At 39.8% G+C, this 26,713-nt stretch overlaps 1 protein-coding gene across 2 annotated transcripts in view; it reads left to right on the top strand.

Moving 5' to 3' along the window:
* Window positions 1-26,154, top strand: part of LOC136850730 (peptidyl-prolyl cis-trans isomerase G-like) — a 42,529-nt gene extending 16,375 nt beyond the window's left edge. For both annotated transcript variants that reach the window (XM_067124605.1, XM_067124604.1), the window contains 8 exons: window positions 167-267; window positions 421-572; window positions 1,885-2,003; window positions 12,838-13,179; window positions 18,651-18,813; window positions 22,330-22,539; window positions 22,978-23,111; window positions 24,362-26,154. In XM_067124605.1, the coding sequence (XP_066980706.1) occupies window positions 167-267; window positions 421-572; window positions 1,885-2,003; window positions 12,838-13,179; window positions 18,651-18,813; window positions 22,330-22,539; window positions 22,978-23,111; window positions 24,362-24,652 (1,512 nt within the window). In that variant the 3' untranslated portion in view covers window positions 24,653-26,154. The remainder of the gene's footprint in view (window positions 1-166; window positions 268-420; window positions 573-1,884; window positions 2,004-12,837; window positions 13,180-18,650; window positions 18,814-22,329; window positions 22,540-22,977; window positions 23,112-24,361) is intronic.
* The last annotated feature ends 559 nt before the right edge of the window (window positions 26,155-26,713 follow it).

The following is a 26,713-nucleotide window of genomic DNA, read 5'->3' as shown; positions in this document are numbered from 1 at the left end:
GTAAAAGTTGATGTGATTCTTTCCATTGATAACTAATTATATTTAAAAACATGTGATTTTTATTTGTTTTACACTATGTAGTTGCAGGTTCATATGAAACAGTATATTGCAAAAAATTCAGTCTCATGAATTATTATGGGGACTTATATAAGATATTATTTTCCAGGTTAGTGACAAGGTCTTGTCAGAAAGAGCTCGTAGATTTGGTGTGACAGAACCTCCCAAGTATGCATGTACCCCAGAAGCAGTAAACAAGCTACTGAAAAGGTACCTTTTTTTCTTTTCAGTGTCATGTATATTTGATTTGTTGATAAAATTGAGGGTTGTCTATGTATATAACCACTGAGATAGCAGAAAGTGTTATGGTTCATTGCCTTGAAGATTTGAATGTTATTTTAATTTTGGTTCTTGGTCTTTCAGCTTAGACATTACTAATGAAGACTTTGAAAGGGGTAATTACCGTTCTGATGCTCTCTATATGCGAGGTGTTGAAGGATTAAGCAAAAGTGCCATACTAGAGTATTTTCAAGCCTATGCACCCGTTAATGTCGACAGAATTAATGACACAAGTTGTAAGTACTCTGTTTTCAATGGATTTTTATCTTACTTTGAATGTCTTCTGATGTGAGACTTGGTATGATAATGTTGCAGGAGTATTATTATCATTCTTAAACTTATACGAGAGAATGTCACCTACTTTTATGTGGGTTTTTTTTTCAAGACTCACCAAGGGACAAAAATGGAATCAGAGTTGGAAATATCTTCACACTTGTATTGAAGTTCATTGATATTTATGCTTCATACATGATATGTAAATTATTACTTGGTAAGAAAGAAGCCCAGATCCACATATGTTTATGTTGGTACTCTGCTATGCTTTTTATTCTTATAGATTTTTTACCATTCATTTTTTCCCCTTCAGATTTTGTTGAGGAAAGATGTTTATTAACTTTTTGTGTACAATTTTAACTTTTGTCATTTTGAATTTTTATGAATAGGTTTACCTGCCATTATAGCCCCATTGCTCCTATATTGCGAGATTCATATTCTTTAAATTGTCTCGGGCACTTCACTCTTTTGTCTAACATACAGAAAATTAATAGTACCACAGGAAATTTGTGACATGGAACTCAGGTACTTGTCATCACCTTCCCAACTTTTGCATCTGCAGGTCTATAATAACTTTCCAGAATTTTCTTTGTTCCTTCTATTGCGTAGTCACCAACTTCATCAGTATTCTCATCCCCTTTATCCCTTTGTTCCTCATGTAGTTTATCCTTGTTATTTCATTTTCACTTTTTAAGTTATAAATTGTCATTTTTTCTTAACTAGCATTGTTGGTGTTTGTTTTATAAAAATACACACTTCATGTTAAAAGTGTTAATTCTAAGTTATTCTTATTAATTATTCTGTGAAAAGCACTTCTGTGCAGCTGAGAGAGCTAGTTTATGGGGGGTTTTACAATCATTTTTGTAATATTTAGACTATAAGTTTTGCTTTGGTTAGTTAGGTTTGGTGTTTACTGCTAAATAGATGATGAACGGTTAACTAGCTATTCAACTTTTGTAATGTAGTGAGTTTGTTTTTCATAAGAACAAGTCAGCATTAGGGTTCTGACTTAAGGAAGAAAATTTTGTAAGGTAATGAAGTTATTATTTTACGTTGCAATTGTACTTAGTAAGGGTTAGGATTGTATTTCATGTATTTATTGTGTTATGATTCAAAGTAGTTATAAGTTGTTAATGCAAACAAAAAGAAAATTATTGTGTACAGGTTGAAGGTATGGGTGTATTCCAGACTGAATGGTGTTCCTTTCCTTTATCCTGTTTAGGTAAGCTTTCTAAGCACGAAACAGATTTGTTATTAACACATTTATATTTGCAGGTATTGTTGAGTGGAATGATAATGCAGGCCCAGTGAGGGCCCTGATTGGGCTTTCATGCCCTATAATACCTCGACCAGTAGACCTTAAAAAATCAAAACAACGTACAAAAAGCAAAAAGGTAAATGAAAATGGCTGTTATACATAAAGAATTGATCCTTTTGATTAAATTTTGATTTCAACCCAAGGTTTAATTGCCATTGTTACGGAGGTATTGTTTTTCTCTTTCTTTTTTAGAATTTAAAGTATTATTCTAAAGAAGTCATATTTTTCTGGACAGTCTAATATGAGTGGCAGAATTAGGTGTTTGATTAATTTTTGCCTAATGTCTTCATTCCTCATGCATATCCCCAAGGGCCTCATTTTGCTAATGGTGAAAGTTATTTTCCTTTTATAATTTTATGGATTAAACTATTGAAATCTTTTATTTTTGTTGTTGCTTTTATTTAGGTTTTGTTCATAGTTTTATATCTGTAATTTAAATTTAATCTTTCGTTTACAGTTATCATATATTACATCTTCTTAACATAACAGTTAAGTGCTAATATTGAAGATTTTGTTTCAAGTTTGTCTGTTTTGTACTGTAAGTAGATTTTCTCAGCTAAATACTTATAATGTGGTCCTTTCATGAATTTCCACTTCTCTAAAATTCCCCAGGCCACTACACAGTGATTTGGTTTCTCTAGATCTGTTCACATTAGTACTCTGGCTTCTGTAAACATGCAGATGACTTTTTTTAACTCGCAGTTTTATAAACTAATTTTTTACTCACAGTTTTATAAAATCTACTCTTGTCTATTTTACTTGCAGTTTTATAAAATCTGCTCTTCTCTAGCCCTAGCTATGGGTTAAGTGAATAAAGAAAAAGCTAACCTTTGTGGAGGAATAGTGTCTTTATTTATGCATAACAGTGCTAAACTGTAAGTTTGGATTTTCAGAGAATCTTTGTAAATATTCATGGTGAATTTTTGTTTTAAATATTAACAGTTAATTTTGTTTGTGCTATTTTCAAGGTAGGTGTTATCCTAGAGCCTTGTTTGGTGTGGCTTCCATGTCCTTGCGCTGTCTCTGCCCTTTCCCTATGAAGAGGGTTCTGTGTGTGTGTGCCCCTCTTCTGTCCAGTCTCATCCCATTGCTTGGATGTCCCTCTCTCTTGTTGATTGTCCAATCACTGCAGGGAGAGTGATTTGGTTTTTTGTGTGCTTGTAATTTCTTCCTGCACTGAACTCTTTTAAAGTGAGTGGTAGTGCCACCTCTGATGTATCAGGATTCAAGCAATTTCACGACCAGTGTTTAAACTCTGGATGGGATGGGTTGGGAACAGTGTGGACAGTTTCTCTATTTGTTGGAAAATTTTAATCTTGGACCTGAGACCTTTTGACATTGCTTATCTACACTAGCTACTCGTCTGTTAAAAAAGATTGATTCCTAATCTGGAACCACAGAACAGGAGATCTGTATTTTCATGTTGAAACATGTTGCAAACAGGTCTGTTAACGGTCTTTCCCACAGATGAAAGAGCCTGTTTGCTATGTCCTGGCGCAGAGACCACTCTGTCCCTATGAACTGACTTCGAGGACTCCGATTGTCTGCCACTATATTCCTCCTGCCTGGGATATACCTGGCAGAGAGGTCCAATGAATGATCTATCGCCCACTGATGAAGGAGCACTGTTAGGGAGTGAAGTGTTCCTATCTGTAACTTTGGTTGTGTTTGAGTTGGTCACAAGTTCATATTTTGTATCTTTTGTTTTGCCTGCATTTTTCCTGCTCATGGCAGTGCTTCCTCATTCTTTGTCAGGACAGCCTTTCTGGCCCCATTCCTGTTTCTTCAACTACTGCACTTCCTTTTGATGTTTTTTCCACTTAACTCTTGCATGCCCTTGCCTAACTTAGTATTCTTGGTCCATTTTGTGTCCCAAATCAGTGCTTTCTTGGTTCTCACCATGTCCTAGATTGCACCTGTAGCTTTCAGATTCTTGGTGGTGCTGGGGGATCCATCTTCTCTTTGCATGGTCAGGTACCACAGTATTTTCAATGCCCTGGCATCCTCTAGTGCCCACTCCTGTGGCAGTGCCCTTCTGGTTGCTTTCATTTTTTTTATAGGTGTTTTCTACTCCTGCCTGGTTTGTGGTTCCTTGATGGCTGATGATTTTGCTGTTAAGTGTCTGCTATCATTTCCTATGATGGTCTCATCTTTACCTGTGAGATCTAGAAGTCTTAGCAGTTTCTAGATGGGATAGGACTTCGCCTTATGGCCCCACTGGTTCAGTTCCTCTGAGGTATTGTGACTTTAGCCACCTGTTCTCCCTGCTTTGTTGTGTTTCATGTCACCTCCAATTTGTTTCTGAATCCTCCATGTGATCTAGTCATACTTCAGGTTCTTCTCTCCAGTTCACTCCTCTCTGCTTGTGTTCGTGAGTTGCATTGTTACTTGACTGTTGCAGATTCTGCTATATGTTGAGTAATGCCTTTCCTACTTTTCTGTGTTAAAACTGCTCAGCTTTTGCCAGGGTTCCCTATGTATGATCTTTTTTCAGGTTTCAGGTGGCACTTTTGTTTTTATACTGCCATTTTTACTCTGTATATGAAACAAAAAGATGGTGAGTTTTGGAACTATAGAGACTGTATGGGCATATATGGTATGCATACATGGGTTTGTATGAAAAAAAGATTTCAGATGTTTATAGTATACAGTTTGTGTAAAATTTCACCTTTTTAAGATTAATATTGCAATACACTCCCTGAACACCTGAATTCGGCCTTAATCCCACTAGCCCGTGATTATATGTAGTTTTATAAGTTAGTCATTATTTTATTTTTATTTTCTGCATTAGTGAAATGGTATGGGCATTACAAAATGTATAAAAAGTACATGTTTAATTTTATGAGACGTTTTTATAGCAAAGCATTCTTTATGTTTAAAAAGTATCTGTTCTTGTGACGTCATAGGAAGTGACGTCATAGGACAGAAATGGCAGGAGGGAGAAAAAGGTAAACAAACACGGGCGGGAGTGTTGAACAAATGGTGGCAAGGTAGAGAGAGCTTTCTGAAGGTTAGGTCAGTAAAGATGGGTTGTAAGTCTGTTTTGTGGGTTTTGTTTTCAAAAGCTGGATTGTATGTTGAAAGAAGAACAATGTGAACAGGTGGGTGGATCGCATAATTGAATAATTTTTGGACAGGGTAGGCTAGGAAAAGTTTTCAGCCCGAACAACTCTCAATTACCAATCCCACTATTGGGAATTTTAACAGCCAGCGCTAGCAATGCTGCAGGTAAAATCTTGTCACTTGAGCTACCATAACAAACGGTTGGCAACGCTGACACAGGTGTGCGCCGACACTTCCACTTTCATCAATTGCTTTTTGTTCGCACTGCTGGAAGGTTGTTTCCTTCTGCAGTATGAGGTTTTAATCCTATTGTCCAACTTCTCTTTGCATTGTGGACTTCTGGTGAAGAACCTGGATTGTATTTACCGGTTTTCTCCTGGATTTTCTGGATATCTTCTATGTCGAACGTCTTTTGGAATTGGACTCGCTGGTTCCCGATTTCGATTGGTCATCTTGGACTCTTTCACCTTCTACTACCGCGCCTTTGGCAAAGCGGCTTCGACTTCGACCTCGACTGCCCCTACAACTGTGGATGCTGGCGCTCATTGCTTCTTCTTCCTGCAAGAGACGGATGAGTACCTTGAGACATGATAGACATTCTGTCAGGTATGTAGGTAGGTTAAGTGTGATGTGCAGACTCATTGTGATGAATATTCCTATTGGAAGGCACAAGAGATGAAGGATTACATCCATCATCGCAAGCCTTTGGCTAGTAAGGGCGGCAAACGTTGGTGAGATTCTCGTTGCCTCAAGTGTCTCAGGCTTCTGCTACAGATCAGTTGATGGATTTAGCGAGTTCAGAAGTAGTCAAACAGATAGAGGATAGGATTGCAAGTAGTATGGAAAAAAAAATTAATAGCTAGTCTTCTTCAACATTTCTCAGATAGGGATAGTAGTAGTGTTAGGATGTCTAATCCTTCTTCCGTTTCAGCTCTGCTGCCTGTTCCAGAACCAGCCCTAACGGGTGCTGAGGGTAATGGCAGAACCGCAAGCCTCCGAGTGGGTAGGGTCTGCCGGCCCCCTCTGTGCAGAGCAGGCAGTGAAGGATCCCCCACCCCCCACCCCCTTGTAGTATTGTTAAATTTAATGTTGATAATGTTAGTCAGGGTCAAGATCTAGGTGTGATAAAGGAGGAAAGGTCTGGGTTAGGTAGTGAGGAGAAGGTATTAAGGGTGCAGAGTCGTTCTCCTGGATGGGTTCCGGTTTTGGGTTAGAGTGGTTTTTGTGCTCTGGCAAGAGTTTCGCCATCATCGCTTCTTTTCGGTCTGGCTCAGTCTCAAGTCAATGTTTCAGTTCCGGTGGTGCAGAATCCTTCTGCTTTAGCTCCTAACTCACTATCAACTGTTTCTGAATCTCCTACTGTAGTTTCCCCCTTCTCTGTGTTTTCTACTCCTCCATCTAGTAAGGCAGATTCTGGTGCGTCCTTTTGACTTCTAAAAGTAGTTTGCGGGACCTGCAATTGGAAGTGGCGGAATATAAGGCGGATTTGCTGGGTCTTTCAACGGGTACAGACCTATGGTGAGAGGTTATTTTTCAGCTGGTTGCTCTAACATTAGAGAGTATGTGACACAGTAGTGTCCAGAATTCATGTCGGATATGTTTCAGGATTATTGAGGGGGGCCGGATTCAGTGTACCTTCTGTCCTTTTGTTCTAAGTTTTCTTCTGGGTTATCTGCTGCTTCATCTCCTGCTTCCACATTCTCCGTTGCTCCTTTTTCAGTCTCCTCTTTGGCCTCTTCTTCTTCTGCTCCAGTCATTCCTGCGGCTTCACCATCTTCCGTTTTCCCTTCTTCTTCAACTTTGGCTTTCCTCCTCTCAGGTAACGTTTTTTATGCGTCTACTGTTCCTCTGCCTCCCGCCTTTCCTTCCTCAGTACAGTCTTCTCTCAGTACAGTCTTCTCTGGTAGGAGGAGCTTTCGGACAGGTGACACGCAGTTTCGGCAGAATTTGGCCGCTGGCGTTTCGTGTTCCATCCCTTCGGGTATGTGCAACCCCTTGCTTCCGCTTCAAGCGGCTGTTCTGGTAGTATCAGGTATTTCACAGGGTTTGCCTGTCGCTTCCAGTTTGGGTTTGCGCTCTGTGGTTTTGGCAGGGCTTGTGGTACCTCCTTCAAGTGTTCCGCGGCTTTCATCGCCTGCATTTTCCGCGGCAGTAACTCTTGAGGGTAGCATCCTCCCCCAGGGTGTAGCAATGTGGGTTTGGCTACTCTCACTCATCTTCCCCTTGGTAATAATGGGGAATTGGCTCTGGGTTTTTCTCGGTTCAGCCTTCGCTTCTTCCCGGCAGGTTCAACAATGCGGATTCAGCTCCAGGTACCCGATTAGATGTGGGTGCTCAGCATTCTGGTTAGGGTGGTCTGCTCGCGGACTCTTCATCGTTGTCCGGGCTTCGTTCAGCGCCTCCTCCTTTGTCATTCTTAGACCGTTCGGACATTGCGGAACAGGATTCTTATCTTGAGGTGCAGGAGATTCTGGGGGACTTAGAATGTCCTCTTGCCAGCAGTAACGATTACAGACACATGCTTGAGTATGCTACTTCTTCGTACCCTCAAGCAAAATCTCCGGACCTCCCGATTTAGTCAATTCAGTCTTTTTTTTGGAGGCTTTTTATACCACTAAGCCAGCTCCTGCCTCTCTTTCGTGTTGGCTGGTTTGATTCGATTGGGTTAGACAGGCTTTGGAGGAGGCGGACATTCGTTTAACGTCGGTAGTGGCTTCTAATAGACAGGACTCTTTTTCTCTCTCCATGTAAGACAATTTACGCAATTAGAGGTAACCTTTCGGCAGGTGTCAGGTTGCCATTCAACGAATAGGTTGAGGCAATCCTGTCTAAGTCTCCGTCGTCATCTCGGCTCGTAGGGACTTCTCTTAGGGAAGCAGGTGCTTGGAGGAAGTGTTGCTCAATCAGACTGAGGCTCTTGTGCACTCTCTCTGGATGCTGTCTGGTTTACTGTAATGGGGTTTTAAAAGAGGGACGGCTATGTCCCTTCGGATTCGTGGCTGTTTGCAGCCTGATAAATTTATCTCGAGGGGTCTGGCTTCGTGCACGATGTTTGGAGCAAAAAAGTTGAAATTTCTATCTTGCTCATCTTCCATCTCAGTATCCGGACATTCATAAGAGGGATTGCTTAGAACACCTTAACCTTAGCTAATTCTTGTTCAAGGATGATGATGTAGCCAGTATGACGAATGTGGTTGCTTCTAACTCGTGTCTCTGGTATGGCAATTATGCATCGTCGAGGGTACAAGGTGTTGAGGTGTCTAGACTATGGTTGATCCTTGCCTCGTCTCCAGAGGAGCTAGTAAGAGCGAGGGAATTCTTATGGAATTTTTAACCTATTCGGTAGGAGGATTTCTCTCTTCCTTTGAGGGTTTTCCATCAACCCTGGAGATGGGGATCCAGTCGGTCCTTCAGCATGTAGAAGGGTTCCTGTCCAGCAGGTTCAGCAGGGAACGGCTGGTACCCGAGCTTGGGGGAAGCCTCTTAGGAAGAATGTCTCTCTCTCTTTTAATTCCAGGGTCTCGTCTTCAGATGCGCTCTCTTCAGCCGTGTCTCAGGAATCGCTGGAACTTCTGCAACGAGAACGCAGTTATAGTCGGGAGCCATTCTCGCCTGTTGGATCATCTGTGGTGGTCAGGAGAAGTGCATCTGACACCGGGAAGGTCTATCGACTGCCCTCTTCCCGACGTTCATCTGTACACAGAGCCTCAGATCAAGGTTGGGGAACAACCTTGGAGGAAACCCAGGCCTCGGGCCTCTGGGGGTGTTCAGGAACGAGAGGAGTCGGTAAATCTTCGGGAAATCAAGGCTGTAAAGGAAGCCCTCAGTTGGTTTCAGTCCTAGTGCGCAACAGAGTAGTGGCTCTGTTTAGCGACAGCATAATTGCCGTGGGATCTGAAGAACTCTGGGGGGACAGGCTCAGCAGAACTCAATACTATAGCACAGAGAGTCCTGAGAGGGTGCGAAGAACGAAAAGTGTTTCTTCTTCCCCAGTTTATATTAAGAAGTCTCACTGTACTGGCCGATTCGCTAAGTCGCTCCCGTCAGGTATTGCGTGGGAGAGTGGACTTTGGCTCTGGAAGCAATATGTCAGGTTCTCCGGAAGTGGCCAGCAACTGTGGACTTATTCGCAATGTGATTAAACCATCGTCTTCCGGTTTATTTCTCACCAGTGGTGGTCCTCATGTCGATAGGCACCGATGTGACATTACAAATTGGAATCACATGCAGGTGTATGCCTTTCCTCCATCCGGTCTCATTCATCAGGTAAAAAGGAAAATGCGGGAGAGTGTCAAGATGTCTATGACTCTAATAGCTCCCTGCTCGCCATAACACGCTTGGTTTCCGGAACTCCTAGAGCACCTTACGGAAGTGCCGATGTCCCTACCCATGCGAAAGCTCTTCTCAGACGACCGCATTCTCACCATTATTAACTAAACCCTGGCGTGCTGTACCTAGTTGCAGGGCGACTGTTGAGAGAGCCGCTAGACAGTCCAGACTCCCTAAAGCTGTGCCCAGACAGCTTTCTTTTAGCTTGAGAAAGTCAACCCGTAAGCCTTACCAGGTTCACCTGGACAAGGTATAGAAGTTAGTGTTGTAAGGAAGGTCATTCCATCTCTAGACCTTCCATAGCCAAAATAGCTGATTTTCTTTTATTCCTTCGGAAAGTCAAGGGTCTTTCGTATTCGGCTACTGTATTGCTGACTACCGCTCAACGATTAGCAGAACAATTAGTTTCCACCTTCCTGAAATCTCTAGTAGTAAGATAAGCGATGATTTATTACGTTCTTTTAAGTTTGAACGTCCTGTCGTGCTGACTCGGGCCCCTCCGTGGGACTTGTCGGAAGTACTTCCATATTTTTCTTGTGTTCCCCTACCTTTGAACCCATTGAAGCTATAACGTTAAGACACTGACTAAGAAGTTGCCTTTTCTTATGGCTAGCTTTAGCTAGAGGGTTGGGCAAGCTTCAGGCAGTTTCTAGGTTGGGTTCCTATGCGAGAAATGATACGTATTTGTCTGTCTTCCAGAATTTGTGATGAAGACAGAGTTGGAGGTTAAAACTCTGCCTCATTCGTTCAAAGTTATTTGTTGTGGTGTAGAATATATAGGGAAATTAGATAGAAAAGAGAAAAGAAAAGAAAGAGAGAGAGAGAGAGAGAGAGAGAGAGAGAGAGAGAGAGAGAGAGAGAGAGAGAGAGAGAGAGAGAGAGAGAGAAACACAGTGATAACGCCCAAAAGCTGTTGTTGTTATCATGATTCCAATACGCTGATCGAGGCAGGATGTTTGCATGAACCATAAGCAGTATATCGTGTTGAAACCATAAAAACAGTTGTAAAAGTGAGAAATATGGCCTCGCGGTTAAGCTAACCAATTCATGAGTCAGCACAGCCAAAATGCTTACAGCAGCTGGTTCTATAACCCAGCCTTCTCAGGAGGCGTTTTCATGGAAATTCCAGGAAATTGGGGGCTGGACAAAGTGATGTACTTCTACAACCTCAAATCAAACATACTAGGGAGGGGTCTTTCACACACCCTCTTAAGATCACCTCCAATCAAGTCCTCTAAGGAGAGGTTTGAATCACACCCACTACAGTCCTTCCAATCAGCTACTTGAAGGGGAGGCCTTGCTGATAAATCCTTCCAATAGGGCTAGAAGGAGGTGGAGATTGCAGATAAGAATTCTAGGGGTTCAACAGGCTGGAGAACGCCAGGGAGAGAACAGATCAGAACTGTGTCCTTCAAGGGAAAGTACATCTCCCCTCGCTTCAGTGTTCACCATAGAGACTGAGTCTAAGTTTATAGCTCCAGAGTGATTTCGTTTCTATCATTGTAACTTGTTAATTTTGTACTGATCCTTATAATACTAAGTACTAGTTAAAGTGAAGAAATTACTGATCTTGTCTCTACGCCTTTCTGAGAGATATTAATACTTAAATTAATTAAAATAAAGAAGATAGCACATCATCAGTGAAGCGATGCTGAGGGACACATTTTGAAGAAACCAAGGTAAGAAGTGAGAGACTAAAAATCATACAACAGAACAGAAAGAGGACAAAGATCCCCTTTATAACATCTTTATCTGCAAGCGTTCGTTACCAGCGATCCAGTGGAGATATCTCTATGTCCGGTGCGAGCATTAAAGTCTATCCATCAAAGGTTGGGAAACTCGTCCGCTTCCGCATGCACTTCTTGTCTCTCCACAGAATCCTTCCCGTTCGCTGTCAAAGAATGCGATTAGTTACTTTTGGAGGGAGGTGATTTCCCAGGCTTCTCAGGGTTCTTCTTCGTCGTCTTCAGCTCTGTATTTCCCTGACTGCACAGTATTCGGAGTATGTCCACTTCTTCTTCCTTTCTAAGGAATTAGTCAGGAGGCAGCTACTTGAAAGTCCATCTTAGTGTTTACTTCCTTTACTTAAGAGATGTTCGATTCGTCTCATAGCGTGTAGTGGTGAAGTCTACTATCTAGGGTGCGTTCATTTAGCTGAGGTGGTATTTGCTTAGTGTGGAGGTTCGGAGGGTTATTCTCTTAGTCCACGTGTAGCTGTGAAGTCTATTATCTAGGGTGCGTTCATTTAGCTGAAGTGGTATTCACTTAGTGACGAGATTCTTAGGTTAACCAGATAGAGGAATTCCTTTTAGTCTTTAGAACTCTTAGGCAACAGTGATAGTAGAATCACATGAACTTAGGTTTAGTATGTTATAAGTATCTTAGTCTTTGATAGTTTCCCTATGAGAGTTCAAGGGGGTGCTCTAGTAGGCTAGGCTATTTCATCGGTGCTGAGATACTTCTTCACTTATCCGGAGGATCAGTGGCTCAGCACACTGCTTCATTCCCCTTCATACATGAGAGGCTCTGAATAGCCACATGGGAGGTTCATCATACTCCTCCATACATGAGAGGTTCTTCAGAACATCTCATGTGGTTCTTCAGAACCACATGGGAGTAGACGGACTGAGACAATACAGACCTGACGGGTGATCAAAATACTCTCCAGCATGTCTCGTCACCAAAAGCATCGATTGATAAGGTGAGTGTGTAACTAAATAGATATACTATGCAGAGCAGATCAGTGAGTTGCCATCTCTGCGGTTGTAAAAGGGGTGTGCCGCAAACTTAGATGGTTCTTCCGGAAGGACAGCGGCTCTGCACTCTGCCTCATTCTCCTCCATACACGAGAGGTTTGGAAGAGCCACATGGGAGGTCAGCAGACCAAGATTACTGACCTGACTGTTGATCAAAGTACTCTCAACATGTCTCTTCACTGAAAGTATTGATTGATATGATGAGTGTGTGACTAAATGGGTATTTTATGCAGAGCAGATTGGTGAGCTACCATCTCTGCGGTTGTCAAAAGGCGTGCAATAGAATTGATTCCTCCTCTAAATGTTGTTAATCGGGCAAATTCAGGTGTTCAGGGAGTGTATTGCAATGTGAAGTTTTCATAATAAAACTAATATTGTAATATTTACCTGAACACCGGAATGATTCCCACCCTCCTTTCCCCACATCAGTTTTGACCTTGAAGAAAGCAGTTGATGAAAGTGGGAGTGTCGGCGCATACCTGTGTTAGCGTCGCCAACCGTTTGTTATGGTAGCTCAGGTGACAAGATTTTACCTGCAGCGTTGGTAGCGCTGGCTGTTAAAATTCCCAATAGTGGGATTGGTAATTGAGAGTTGTTCGGGCTAGTGGGATTACGGGCGAATTCAGGTGTTCAGATAAGTATTACAATATTAGTTTTATAATGAAAACTTCATTTAACCATATATACTTGCTTGGCTTTTGTTCTGTAACTGTTAACATGTATTCCGTGTTAAGGTTATTATAACTATTTACTATTTCACAGCGTCGTGATTCCTCGAGTGACTCGGAGGATGAAGACATGTCAAAAGGTAAAAAAAAGAAGAAGAAGAAAAAAGTCAAGAAACCACAAGGAAAACAAAATAAAGACAATGATGGAAGCAGTAGTTCTAGTAGCAGTAGCAGTTCTTCCTCAAGCTCATCAAGTGATAGTAGCAGTAGTAGTGGAAGCAGTAGCTCAAGCAGCAGCAGCAGTAGCAGCAGTTCATCTGAGAATGAATCTGAACAGGGGAAGGAGAAAACAAAGACAGTGGCAAAGAAAAAGCCTAAAGTCAAAGTTGAGAAGATGGAAGAAGATCCCAAACCAGATACTATAAAGGAAGAAGAGGTATGGTGCAAACTATCTTTTGTTTTATGTGCATTTAATTGTATTATTTCAGCTATCATTATCATCTTTGGAACAAAAAGAGAGAGTTAATGTCAACCTCATGAATTAGGTACATATCGTATACACCTAATACAATTACAGAATAGGAAATTTATGCCCATCAAAGTTCTTCAGTTCGTCTTAAAAAGTAAAAGAGAATGGCAGTCAGCTGCTAGTACTGTCCATGTTTAGATATCAGAACACTGAGCAGCTAGAGTCACTTTATTAGAGTCATTTTATCTGTAAGTTATGGAAAATTATTGGAGCACAGATGTAAAGGTGTAAATTCTCATTCAGTAAGTCTGAAAATACAGCTGTTTCCTTATCACATCCAAACATGTACTAAAATTATGACAGACTGACCATAAGTATCATATCACAAACTTTTGTTAATCCTTAAAGGACGGGCTAAGTATATATCAAGCACACCCCCAGACTGGGCAAACTTTAAGGTTAGCCAGTTTAAGAAAAAAAAAACACACCAATAGAAAGGTGAAGATATGCAAGAGCACATGGTGTTGTGGCGGAATTCAAACCCACAAACAAAACAACACACAACACTCACCCTGGTCTTCGGTTGCTGGAGATGGATAAAGGTCCACGGTCGCCAATCACAGCACACAAAAACCACAAAACAAAACTTAAAACCGACCCTCCACCAACAACGAACGAAAAAAAAAAGAGACACATGAACCATATACACAACAAGAACAGCACACTAACAAGAAAACCAACAACTCTCAAAAGCACACAAAAAACTGTCCAAGACCAAACGACTGACCGGCACTAGCTCTGACTCAAGACTCACTCAAAAACCGAAAAATCCTTCACATATTCCACAGACAGACAGCGCCGTAAACAAACTAACGACCTCATCCCTCTTCCAACAACCGAAGCACTCACTAACGACAATTACACACTCTCTCTCTCTCTCTCTCTCTCTCTCTCTCTCTCTCTCTCTCTCTCTCTCTCTCTCTCTCTCTCTCTCTCTCTCTCTCACACAGAACATTGGGAAATGCTAAATACAAACAAATTTATTCATCCTCTATAATTCTCCCCCTTTTAGCATTTCCCAACCAACACCTTTCACACTGCATTCAAATCGCCTTTACGCAACACCCACGGATGCTCACTGGCAGGTCCTCTAGATCGCGTTCGCAGGCATGCAGTCATTCTCTCAGAATCACTCTCGCTTCTAGCAACATTCAAATTCACATCTTCTCCTCCATTCTCTCTCAGATTCATGCTATCTTCTTCACTACTACCGCTCTCAATTTCATCCACAATCTCATCTATACCCTCTAACTCGTTCCCAAATACCTCCCCCAATTCTTCAACTAACCCATCCCATTCACTCATTGACCTTTCCAATTCTTGCAACGATTCATTCATGCTTTCAATCACTCGTATATTACTGCTACGCTCTCTTACTCTTACACTTTCGCTCACCTCCAACCGTTCACCAACCCCTACATGTTCAGTCAACTCAGCTATGTCAAACCCGCATGTGCTATACGTTCTATTCATACCATCCCATTCATCCGTATTACACGCTTTATCACTCATTTCCACTTTGGCACTCACACCCCTACCACACAACTTACGATCACTCCATTCACTTACGTTCTTCCCTTTCTTACGTTTCCTACCATACTCTATCAAAACAAATTGCTGATCCTCATGCAACAACCCCTCACGTACATGCATCACACGCACCCCTTGCATCCTGGAGGATCCACCCATTTGAACCCCTTTCACACTTAGTTTCCTGAATTCGCTGTCACAGTCACCCTCTTTCGTCTACATACACTTGATACATGCCCTTCCATTCCACACTCGACACAGTTCGCTCTCGGTTCTGAACACATTCTCGCATAATGCCCATTCGTACCACAGTTGCCACATATTACATTCACTCGGGTACCCCGACAACCATTAGCAATATGACCCACCTGTCCGCACCTGTAGCATTTAACCCCCCTATCTTTCGCACACTCACTTACCAAATGTCCCGATTGCCCACACCCGAAACACGCTCCTAAAGCCCACCTACACTCATTCTTTGTATGTCCTTCCTTCCCACATCTAAAACACTTCGCTTGACTTCCACTCACCGACCTTCCCTTTGTACACTACTATCCCTAACCCGTCCAACCCGTTGTTCCCTTACAAACCCACCATTCATCCTCCCTGGCACCTCCACATTACTTGCTCTTACACTCCTATCTATTACACTATTGGCCATTCTCATTGGGCCCTTCAACACTGCATCCCTAAAGCTTCCAAACTCTGGCACTCTCTCATCTACCCCAGCCCTTACACTCACACTTCTGCTCTCTTTTATAACCCTGTCAAGCTCATAATCTTCTACAATTTCCAAAATTTCTCCCCAAGTCAACCTTTCATTCGTCCATCTTTTCTTCTCCTTCCGCTTCAAGTTCACAAATTCTCTAACTCCATCTGGCACTGTCCCTAACAACTTCCGTACTAACTCCTTACATTCATCTATCCCATCATCCCCAAACTTCTTCCTTGCCAACGTCTCCAGCCTACAAGCATACAGTGACAAGGTTTCCCCAGCTTTCATTCTTGCCTCATCAAATTCATTCTTCCTCTTATACTTAACACTCGCTTTCATACGCCTCGCTTGCTCAACTAGTCTAGCTTTCACCTTGTCATACTCAACATCTCCCACACTCATAATAACCCTATACATATCAAGCAAAAACCCAGTCAAATATTCTCCTAATTCTCGTGCCCACACTCTCTTTCTCTCCCCATACTTATCCTGACAAAACCTTTCGTACTCCCTAAAGAAATACTCATTATACCTTTCACACCGGGGTACCTCCCTCACATACATAGCCTTTCTCACTTCTTTCTCACTTTCACTCTCACTTTCGCTACTTTCACTCTGTCCTTTCATACCCTCTTCCGAATACAAAGAGTCCACTTCCGCACTTACATTCATCTTACTCATTACACTCTTCTTCCCCCTCTTTTTATCCACTTTTATCCATTCACCTCCATCCACCTCACTATCACTACTGCCTTCACCCTCTCCCTTCTTTCCTGCCTTTCCCACTTCCTTACCCTTCTTACCAGTTTCCTTTCCCTTCCCTTTCCCTTCTTCCTTTTTCCTCCCCTGACTTATCCTTACTTTCCCTCTGTTCCTTCCCTTGCTTTTCATTCCCCTTTTCCTTACCCTGCCTCTCATTCTCTCATTTCTTACTTCCTATTCCCATATCACTTTCATCACTCACGCTTCCATTCACTTCTTCCTCCTTTTCTCTCTCTTGCCCCTTCACACGTTCCAGAGAACCTGCCTCCAACAGCCCCTTCTCCAAAGAACTCCTTAAACATACCTTTCACCATTTCTTCCACACTTTTCATCATTCCCTCCAACTTTTTATCCCCCCTCTCTTCTGACTCTTTCATCTCCCCTTTCATTTCCTCTTTCGCTCCTTTTACCAATGATCCCATCTCTTCCAACTGCAGCCTCAAGTTCTCATTCTCACTCCTCAACCATACATTTTCCTCTCTTGCCGGCCGCAACTCCTCTCTCAACCTCACCAGTTCCTCTTCCATCCTTTCCTCCAGTCACACCACCCGCCACCAATCTTAATTGCAGCTGCAACACCAGCCGCCCCACGTTGGGCGCCAAATATTATGTGGCGGAATTCAAACCCACAAATAAAACAACACACAATACTCACCCTGATCTTCGGTTGCTGGAGATGGATAAAGGTCCACGGTCGCCAATCACAGCACACAAAAACCACAAAACAAAACTTAAAACCGATCCTCCACCAACAACGAACGAAAAAAAAAGGAGACACATGAACCATATACACAACAAGAACAGCACACTAACAAGAAAACCAACAACTCTCAAAAGCACACAAAAACTGTCCAAGACCAAACGACTGACCGGCACTAGCTCTGACTCAAGACTCACTCAAAAATAATAAAAAATCCTTCACATATTCCACAGACAGACAGCGCCGTAAACAAACTAACGACCTCATCCCTCTTCCAACAACCTCAAGCACTCACTAACGACAATTACACTCTCTCTCTCTCTCTCTCTCTCTCTCTCTCTCTCTCTCTCTCACACACAGAACGTTGGGAAATGCTAAATACAAACAAATTTATTCATCCCTCTATAGTGTAAGAAAAAAATTCTAAAAATTTTTCCCTACCTTCCACGTAAGTTGAAAGTGACTATTTACAACCACGTGTGGGGCCTCTTTTAAAAGACATTCTTAAAAATATGTTAATTTTATCATGTTATGCATGTGTTTTCTAATTAATTTTATTTTATTTTGTAAGATTACAATTACAGCTCACACAGTATCATTACAGATAAGAACTAAAATCAGTAGTAAATTCTGAGCATATTTGTTGTAAAATTTTACGAGATTTACTGAGATGGGAGATGCAGTAACTTTTTGTGAAGTAGACATGGTTTTTCTAATATTTCTTTCCACTTTTCTTTGCAAAATTACAATTATGGCTGACATACTATCATAACAGATAAGAACTAAAACCAACAGCAATCCCTGGGTATATTTATGAGGAAATAAATAAAAAATGTCCTGGAGCTGCAAAGAGGCAGTACATCCTCATCTGAAAGCTCAAGGCATACAGATCGATGTCTCTCCGTGCTGAGGTAATAAGTTGCCATAAGTCACTTATGGACCATTGAAGTGCTACGAACCTCTTTCCCGCTAAATTCATTCAAACAGTATGGCCCATAATATTAATACTCAATAAGAGGATTCCCGTCCATCACCCAAAACCTGCTATAGATACTCATAGGATTCCTGTCCATTAAGGGTAAACTAACCTAAGTTGTATATGTCTTTTATAAAACATAGCTAACCTTGTAGAATTTTACTCTGTGTACAGGTATTAAAATGAAAATTGATTCCTGAACATAATCTAATCTCATAGGAAATTCCAGGAACTCCTTTTATTTCTCATCTTGAATCATCTCATTTAGTCTAGGGCTAAGTCAAGGTTAGTCTAGGGTATCCTAGATTTATCCAGTCAGTATAAATTTGTATATTTTTATAATGATCATTTACTCAATAGTTGGCTAGGCATGAATATTTGGATCTTTCTTTGCAGTGTTGAAAGTTGATGTCTTGGGTGCATTCCTCATGGTTAAAGATGTTCATGTTCACTGAGTGCATAAAAACTTGTATTATTGTAAAAACAGTCTTTATCTTGCTGATGGGTTGAGCATTTTTATTGTAAAAACAGTCTTTATCTTGCTGATGGGTTGAGCATTATTATACAGATACTTAAATATGTTTTACATTCACACTAGTCTGTAATATATATTTCAACTTTATGGCTGAGCTCTTGATATTTATTAAATTTAATGTAATTAGCATGATAATTCTGGATTGACTGTATTTTTACAGGGAAGTGTTCATACCAATGATGTTCCAATCCCAGTTCCCCCAGGACGATGGAGATTAGGTGTTCCTTGTCCTAGAACTAAGGCTGTTTTGTTGCGATTTGCTAGTTATAAAGATAGAAAAGACCCAAAAGACTTTGGTCCCAGGCTTTATGGACTTGTCGGAGGTAAGTCAGTTTTTCCTTTTCATTGAGTTTTTCTCTCACCTGCCTTGAAAAGCTAATTTGGCTTATCCTTTTCATTCTGTTTATCCAGACATTGCCAGGGAAAGTCACTGCCAGAAGAAGTACCTTACATTTATTAATGAGTATGTAATAAAATTCATTCCTAATTCATTTTCAGTCAAACAAACCTCTCCTTGTTCCTCTCCTTGTTCATATGTGGAACAAACCTGGGTTTAAACTTACGGATAATTCTTCTAGCACCAGCTGGAAACCGGTAAAAATAACAAACAAGGAATTGGTGGCAACGAGGTAGGCCGATAGACCTAGGTGGCAGCTGTCAATTTCCTGTGCTCTGTAGTGAAGGAAATGATGCCTCAGTTTCTTTTTTCCCGCCCTCATAGGAAGACTCGAAGCTGGTCTCTCCGAAGCTTTTTGCTTAATTTGTTGTGATTGTGTTGCTTGTGCAGGTGATTCTGTGTTTTCGTGTGCTGTGTGCTATTGTGTGATCATGCATCTGCAAGAATCATCCCAACCTCCAGTTTCTGCCAGGCTTTCCAAGCATCAGAAGATGCGTCCTAGTGTCGACGGTTACCCTTGCTCTCGCTTTTTGGCATTGGCAGAGACTGATCCCCACTCTATGTGTAACCGATGTAGAGCTAATGATTGTAATATCACTAATCCATGCCCTGAGTGTCATTCTTGGCCTCCTGAGCAGTGGAGGGTTTTTGCCAAGAAGAGACAACATAGGAGGAAGTCGAAGGCTCCATCTTGGAGGGGGTTCCATCCTTTGATGGATGCGTCACATGCTCCTTCATGTTCTGTCTCCTCTTTGCCATATCCTCCAGTTGCTACATCATCTTTGGAAAATTTTATCGTTCCCACTCTTCTATAGCTTCATCTATGGAAGTTTTGGGAGATGGGTCAGAAGACTTCTCTACTAATGCTTCCTCTGCTCTCTTGAGGGAGATGGTACATCATCTTCCCCCTTGCAAGAAGATGCGCCTCCATCTTGTTCTACCCTTTCAGATTCTGATGCGCAGAAGATGGCTGGTCTCTGGACTTCTCTAGGCCTATCAGGGTTACCAAGCTTGGATGGCCTGTTGTCCTGTTACTTGAATTCATGCAGGCCTGGGTCAGCCACCTTGTCGGTATTCAGGCCTGGGTCAGCCGCCTTGTCGGTATTCAGGCCTGGGTCAGCCGCCTTGTCAGTCCCCTCGGCTCCCCCACCTCCCGTGCCCAGTTCATCAGCTGTTTCATCTTCCCAGCTGGCTTCTCCTGTTGTTAATACATTGTGTTCATGTGTAGATAATTGTGGTAGATAGGAAGTACTTGGGAAATATCAAATTTTATAAGAACACTATGTCAGTCAAGTACAACATATGTTAATTTATATGCTGTAAAAAAGGGACAAAGTGTTCTAAAGATGTAATGGAAATTAAAGGTGACAGATGGCAATTACTATAACAGAGAATTAGAGGACCTGTAGGAAGATGGAAAATGGAGAAGCCCAGGGATTTAATAAAAAGAGCAGAAGAGCTGATCATCCATTAGCTTACCAAAACACAAGAAAACTTGACAAAGATAGAGGTGAAACCAGAACATAGAAAAAAACTTTATATGCAGTAATGGTATACAGAATAAAAAAGATGCACTAAAGTGTGGAAATTATAAGAGGAATAAGACTACTTGAGCTTGCTATGAAAACAGTAGAAAAATTCGTAGAGAAAACTCAGAGAAAAATTGTTAATTGTCAGTGTGGTTTAATCCCAGAGATCAGGCAACAGAAATAGCTCCAGTGCCAGGCAGTAACATATTTTTACATTTTGAAAAAGCATTTGATATTATCAAGATAGTTAATTGGATGGTCTTGACGAAGCAGGGCCAACCAGAAATGTCAGTGTAGGTCTGGGATCAGGGCTGACCTCTTTTGTTATTTATCATAGGGGAAATTTCAAAGGACTTCTGGAAGGGAGGCCTTTGGGGGCTACTATAAGAGGATGACCTGGTGTCAGCAGCAGAATCTGAGGAAGAGTTGGCAGAAATGCTTAAAAGGTGGAAAATTGGCATGGAGAAGACTGATAAATACATTGAACAAAACAAAGGTTAATGGTGACTTAAAAGCAGTAAGGAATTCATTAGAACAAAGGTACAAAGTCAAATCTGTGACTAAAGAAATTAGAAAACAAACAATTCTTGTAAAGTCTTACAAGAAGACTGTCTGGCACTAACCAGTCAGAAGATACTCAGATGTGAACATGGGGAGAGAAGTTAAGAGGGCATTGTGGCTATTATTATTACAGCAAATAATAAGCTTGTTTGTAAATCCAGACAAAATTTACAAAGGATGACAAGGAAGTTAACTAACATCTCACACTTAAATAGATATTGCCTGTAACATTTGTAATGAAAACTACAAAACCAATTAGGCAAAAATGATTGATCACTGACTGAAACCAAAACATTAACTAGTCAGCAGTCACTTGTAGAAATAAACTAAGACATCAGACAGTAAGAAAAATAAAACTGTAACAAAGTAATGAAAAACCAGAGACTGAAAAGTTCGGTGGTGAAAGGAGGAAGCTGTAAAGACTGTAGTTGAATGACTTTGGTAACTGCTTCCTGTTCAGTGAAGAAAACTGCCGGTGCTTGTCAAAGACTAAGCAGGGTTCATGGAAATTCATATTAGTGTTACCAGTGTTATTACTAGAGCAAAGAAAACAGAGATACTAAGAGACCTAACATACTTGAGCCACCAGATGATAATATTTTTCTTCTGCAAGGGGATTGATGTATCTGGGATGCACAAATGGACTATGTTAAAGCAAAGGGTTTGTTGAGTGTATATTCCATAAATGGCATGAAGCTGGTGTATATGTTGAAATATGTTAGATCCATCTTCATGCTGGCATGAAGGGAAATGATGATGCTTATAAAGTAACTAAAGCTGCTGCTACTGTGACCAGGCCTGTCAGTAATTATTTAGCATTTCTAAAACCCATTCATCTTTAATAAAAGGCATTCTTATGGAACAATGAATTTAATAACAAGCTAAACAGATCAATCATTTTTCAAGCTGAAAAGAGCTTCATATTGAAGAAATTTTAACTTATATTTGAATTGGTGATACTCATTTGGCCCATGGATACATAATGAATAGCCTCCATAACCCAATTCCTGTATGCAGAGAATGAAGTTCAACAACACATAGTTAAACATACCAGCAAATGTCAAGTATTGGAAGTGAGTCCACTAAGGAATTTATATCAGAATCTTCAATACTTTTTGTTTTTCCAGTTAATAAATTATTGAAGAAGTATATTGTGGTAGATGAATTTTGAATATTCTTGGTAAAGACCAACCCTCTGGGCAAGCCCTAAGAGTTGAGTATTTATTGAGTCATCTGGTTAACTGTCTAATAATAATGATTTATAACCTGTGTCGGCTAAAGTGAAAATTCAGTCTAGAGAACGTTACAATTTTAATGTCAGTGTTAAACCTGTTACTTTTCTTTGTTCCTAGGAGCACGTCCACGTGTCAGTGAAGTTGGTAGAAGAAAAATGCTTGATGCTCAAAGGAGACGGGCACGTGAGGAGGGCAGATGGAATAATCGGATTGATGACAGAGCCAAGAATCCTTGGGGTGAACTTGCGCAAAATTGGGGACGTAAAGAAAGTCAGGAAGATGACAGGTTTGATTACCAAGAACTCTTGAGACTTCACCAGAAAAAATGTAAGACTTTTTTTTATTCATAATACTAATCGCAAGAAGAACAGTATGATTAAATTTTATAAGTATCATGATAGCTATTTTGCTTATGATAAAAACATAATGTTATCAAAATAGAGCACCATTGGTATTAAGAAATCTCGCATTCATTCAAGTGAAAATTGTCTTCTTTTTTGGCAGTTGTTAAGAGACTGATAAACATTACCCTGTGTAGCATTTCACAAAAAAAAATTTGTTACTGTCATTTAGTTTAGATTTGTTATGTTATTCTTCATCAGTGAACCATTTCTCACAGAGGAAATATAGTTTTAAATAAAAATAAACAGCTGTTCTGCTAACTGCTGAACCAACAAGGAACCACTCACTATCATTATATATATATTTTGCATTCTTTGGAGGAGTCCTTTATAGTTTAATTATCATGGATAATTTCTTTTACAGCCAAAACTGTGAAAAGGAAGAGGACCTACAGTGATGAAGAAGAAGTGGAAGTTGATTATGGAAGTTATGATGATTATGAAAGCAGTGGTGAAAGTGAAGATAGTGATGTTGTACCATGGAAGAGCAAAATAAAGGTATGTTCTATTCCTGTAACATTTTGTATGTTCATTTATATTTGAGCAGTGTATAAAGTTAAGGAAAATTATGATTTTAAAGTAGTTTAGCCAGGCCACATAGTCAAAATATTTAACTTTTAAGGAGAGTTAGTGTTTTTTCAGATTAAAGTAGTGATGGTGCTGTTATTGATGAAGAAATTAGTTTCAAGAAAAGTAATGGCAATTTTAAAAAGCTACATATTTCAATGTAATAGTAGGGAAAGTTATTAAAACATCGTTAAAACTGTGCATAGTGACAAATGTACAGCATCTTAAATTTGGGGAGTGCCAAATTAATCATAAAAACAACCATTTTTTTCTCTTAATACTGTTCTTCAGATTTAAGAGTTTCCCATCACTGGTTGTTTTCTTTGTAGTACACATTTTCTTTCATAGAAAACAATAAAATCATTGAACTTATGATAATTCCTATATTGCACCACCATCATCCTTGTAACCAGTTTTTGTCAGCTTTTCCCTGTAAGGTGTTAAGAGATGATGAATTCTCTCCATTCCTCTCTCCCATATGGTGCCTCTGCCTGAACTTTCATTAGGTTAAGTTGTTCTTCTGTTCTAATTGCCCTGAGACCTTCATTGTATTTTGTCTTGCCACCTCCATATCCACTGCTTTTCTGACAAAACAGTTCCTCATCCCATTTTATCACAAGTGCAGTCTTAATCTTTGAGGTTCAAGTCTTTTCCCAGCCTTTTGATACCTATTTGTCATATGGTAAAATGATCTTTCCACGTACCCATCTTTCTGCTGCATAGAGTAGTCGAACAGGTCTTATGTATCCTTAAATCTTGCTCTTTTTATCTATACTAAAGTACAGCAATTATCTTTCTTAATGCTCTCTCAACTTATGATTTATGATTGGAAAGCAACGGAAATGCCCCTCTTCTTCTAAAACTAGTACATGGTTCTCAAATTCCCATCTCTTCTGTATTTGATCTTATAATGCATCTCTTTTATCGAAAATCTCTTAATCAAAGTATATTTTGTGATTCTGACCACCATTTGTGACACTTATTATGCTAGTACTTAGTACAGAGTTCATCCCCATGTTTTAAAAAACATTTCATTGCTAACAAAAAACCACTGCAGATGATGTTTTATAGTTAAGACAGCCTCAGGAGATATTAGCAATCCATGGACTAAGGCAGATATTTACTTTTAATTACATTAATTTTATGCTGTGTTCGTTATTATCAATGAATTGATTTTTCAGATCCCACGAATGAGAATGTACGCTGATGCAGAACAAAAGAAAAAGAAGCGACGGAACAGTAGGGATCTCAAACACCGTCTCTCTGGTAAAAATGTAAGAAGAGGAGGGATTGGTACTAGTATTCAGGAAAGGCTATCCCATATACGTAGGTCTGGAAGTAGTGGTAATGGTCACATAAATAAACAGGTAGATTTACGTTCAAGGTTATCAGGCAGGAGACGAATAAATACAACACCTATTGAATTAGATAGTGACCGTTATTACAGTTTGATTGCAAGTGATGATGATTGAATTACAAATATCTGTAGACTAATTGTAGAAAAGTATAATTTCACTTGTGCATTACATGGAAAGTAAAGTCTTCAGATATCAGGTAATGCAAGAGTGTACTCCTGGTAGATTCCGATCCATTTTGGTTTGTTAGTTCATTTTGACATGATTGAATTCTTTCCTTATTGATAAAACGAGGACTCGCTGAATCTGATGCATTATGCAAGTCTGTAAAAACACTGTACAGAGCTTTGAGCTTGTGATAAGTGGATCCAGATAGACAAAATTAATATCTATTATTGTGGCAAATACAGTGAATTTGAGTTGAGTGAAAGGTATGCTTTTGTTTTAATTCAGTGAATTTGTTTTTTCTTTGTAAGGAAAGTGATATTTTGATTTCATAACCTTGTACTGTACATTATTTATTGAATGTGTTATTCCTTTATGGTTCTAAGGAAACTTTAATGCTCTATGATCATGAGTTTCATAACTTTTTGTGCACCCTCTTTAAAAAAAATATTGTACAACAATAAAATTTTGTTGCTTAAAATCAATACTGTAAATGATGGACTAGGGGGGAAGCACTTGTCAAATTATTTAGTTCTTTGAGAAATTACATTATGTACCTCATTATTTCAAGAATGTCAAAAGTACTCATACTTTACAAAGTAAGATGACTTTCTGAAGTAAAAATAGTTGCAGTTAAATCCTGGTTATATCACAGTAATGTAGAACTGTAAATAGTTATATTTTTAAGATGATAAATATTGAATACAGAGTAAAAATTTCGTAGATTATATACATGAATGTTATAGGAAGCATTATCACCTGTTATTTGAACATTATTCTTTGTAACAAGATGGTTTTGAAAACAAGTATTTGACTGTCTTTTCAACAATTGTTTGTTGACCTGTCTTGGTTTTCTTGGTAGACACGGTCTACTTGAATAAGAGAACTTCGTTTCCTGCTTTGGCGTGATGTACTCATATTATATTTTGGAGTAAAAGGAGTTTCTGTACTTTTATAGTACAAAAGCATAACAGTTCTTGGTATTTCACTTCTCCAACCATTTCTGTTATTTTCCACAATCTCCGACATAGATTATATTGTAGAAATGTTGATAACTGGCTATTTATTTATAATTGATACTGAAGAGATTTTTTGTGTGATACTTTATCTAGTTTAACGTCCCAGCGTCTTTCAGTAAGTGTCATTTTGTTAAGTGTTTAATCTTTAAAGTCTTAAATATTTTTGGACATTTGAGCTTGTAATTGAGATTTGTCATTTAGATAGATCCACCAAAATTTCTACATGTATATGTACTGGATTTTAGCAATTGTATTTTAGTAATGAATTCCAATAATTCTCGTCAAGTTATCTTGTCTTGGATATTATCAGTTAATTTGTTTTGAGGTACTGACAGCCATTGTAGGAAACAAAAAAAAAAGGAAGCAGTTTTGTAAAAATGAACAAATTGTGAAATTAAATTGTAAAGAATTTATGTTAAACAGTATTTCTTGCTACTTACAATTTTTTGCATCCTCTTCCAAGTTACAAGGTATAACGTAGGTTTGGGCAGTTAAAGGAAAAGTACAGTTGACCTGCTTTTATATTCGTGTGATGCATCATGGTTGTGGTGCTTTTCAATGTTGTAAGATCTAAAGCTGATGTCACTGTTTATTTACCATTCAGAGAATCCATGGGCACTTTAAAGGTTTCACCAAGGAACAACTTGGAGTAATCTTGAAGTATTTGTAGACATGGATCATGACAGCTGTTAACCACAGTTATGTAGGTAAATACTCTGAATCATCTAAAGGCCACATACGACTAGTGTTGCAATAGTAAGGTGTTGTTATTCCCCATTAAAACCTCTCATACAGCCAACAGACCAAGAGATTATTTTAACATCTAGGACCTACAGTGGCATACAGTAGAGGAGACTTGGAACTTTATTCTTTTGATTTCATTGCTGTGCCTGGGAGAAGCCCAGCCTTGCCCCAGCTATGTCACTAGGAGACTAATACGAGATTCCTTTCCTGAACCTGCATGCCCTTCAGGACAATGTATTTTTTCCCAAAA

Source organism: Macrobrachium rosenbergii, chromosome 22 (genome assembly GCF_040412425.1).
Source record: "Macrobrachium rosenbergii isolate ZJJX-2024 chromosome 22, ASM4041242v1, whole genome shotgun sequence".
NCBI lineage: Eukaryota > Metazoa > Arthropoda > Malacostraca > Decapoda > Palaemonidae > Macrobrachium > Macrobrachium rosenbergii.
Note: the sequence above shows the minus strand (reverse complement) of the source record. Positions and strands in the feature narration are given on the sequence as shown.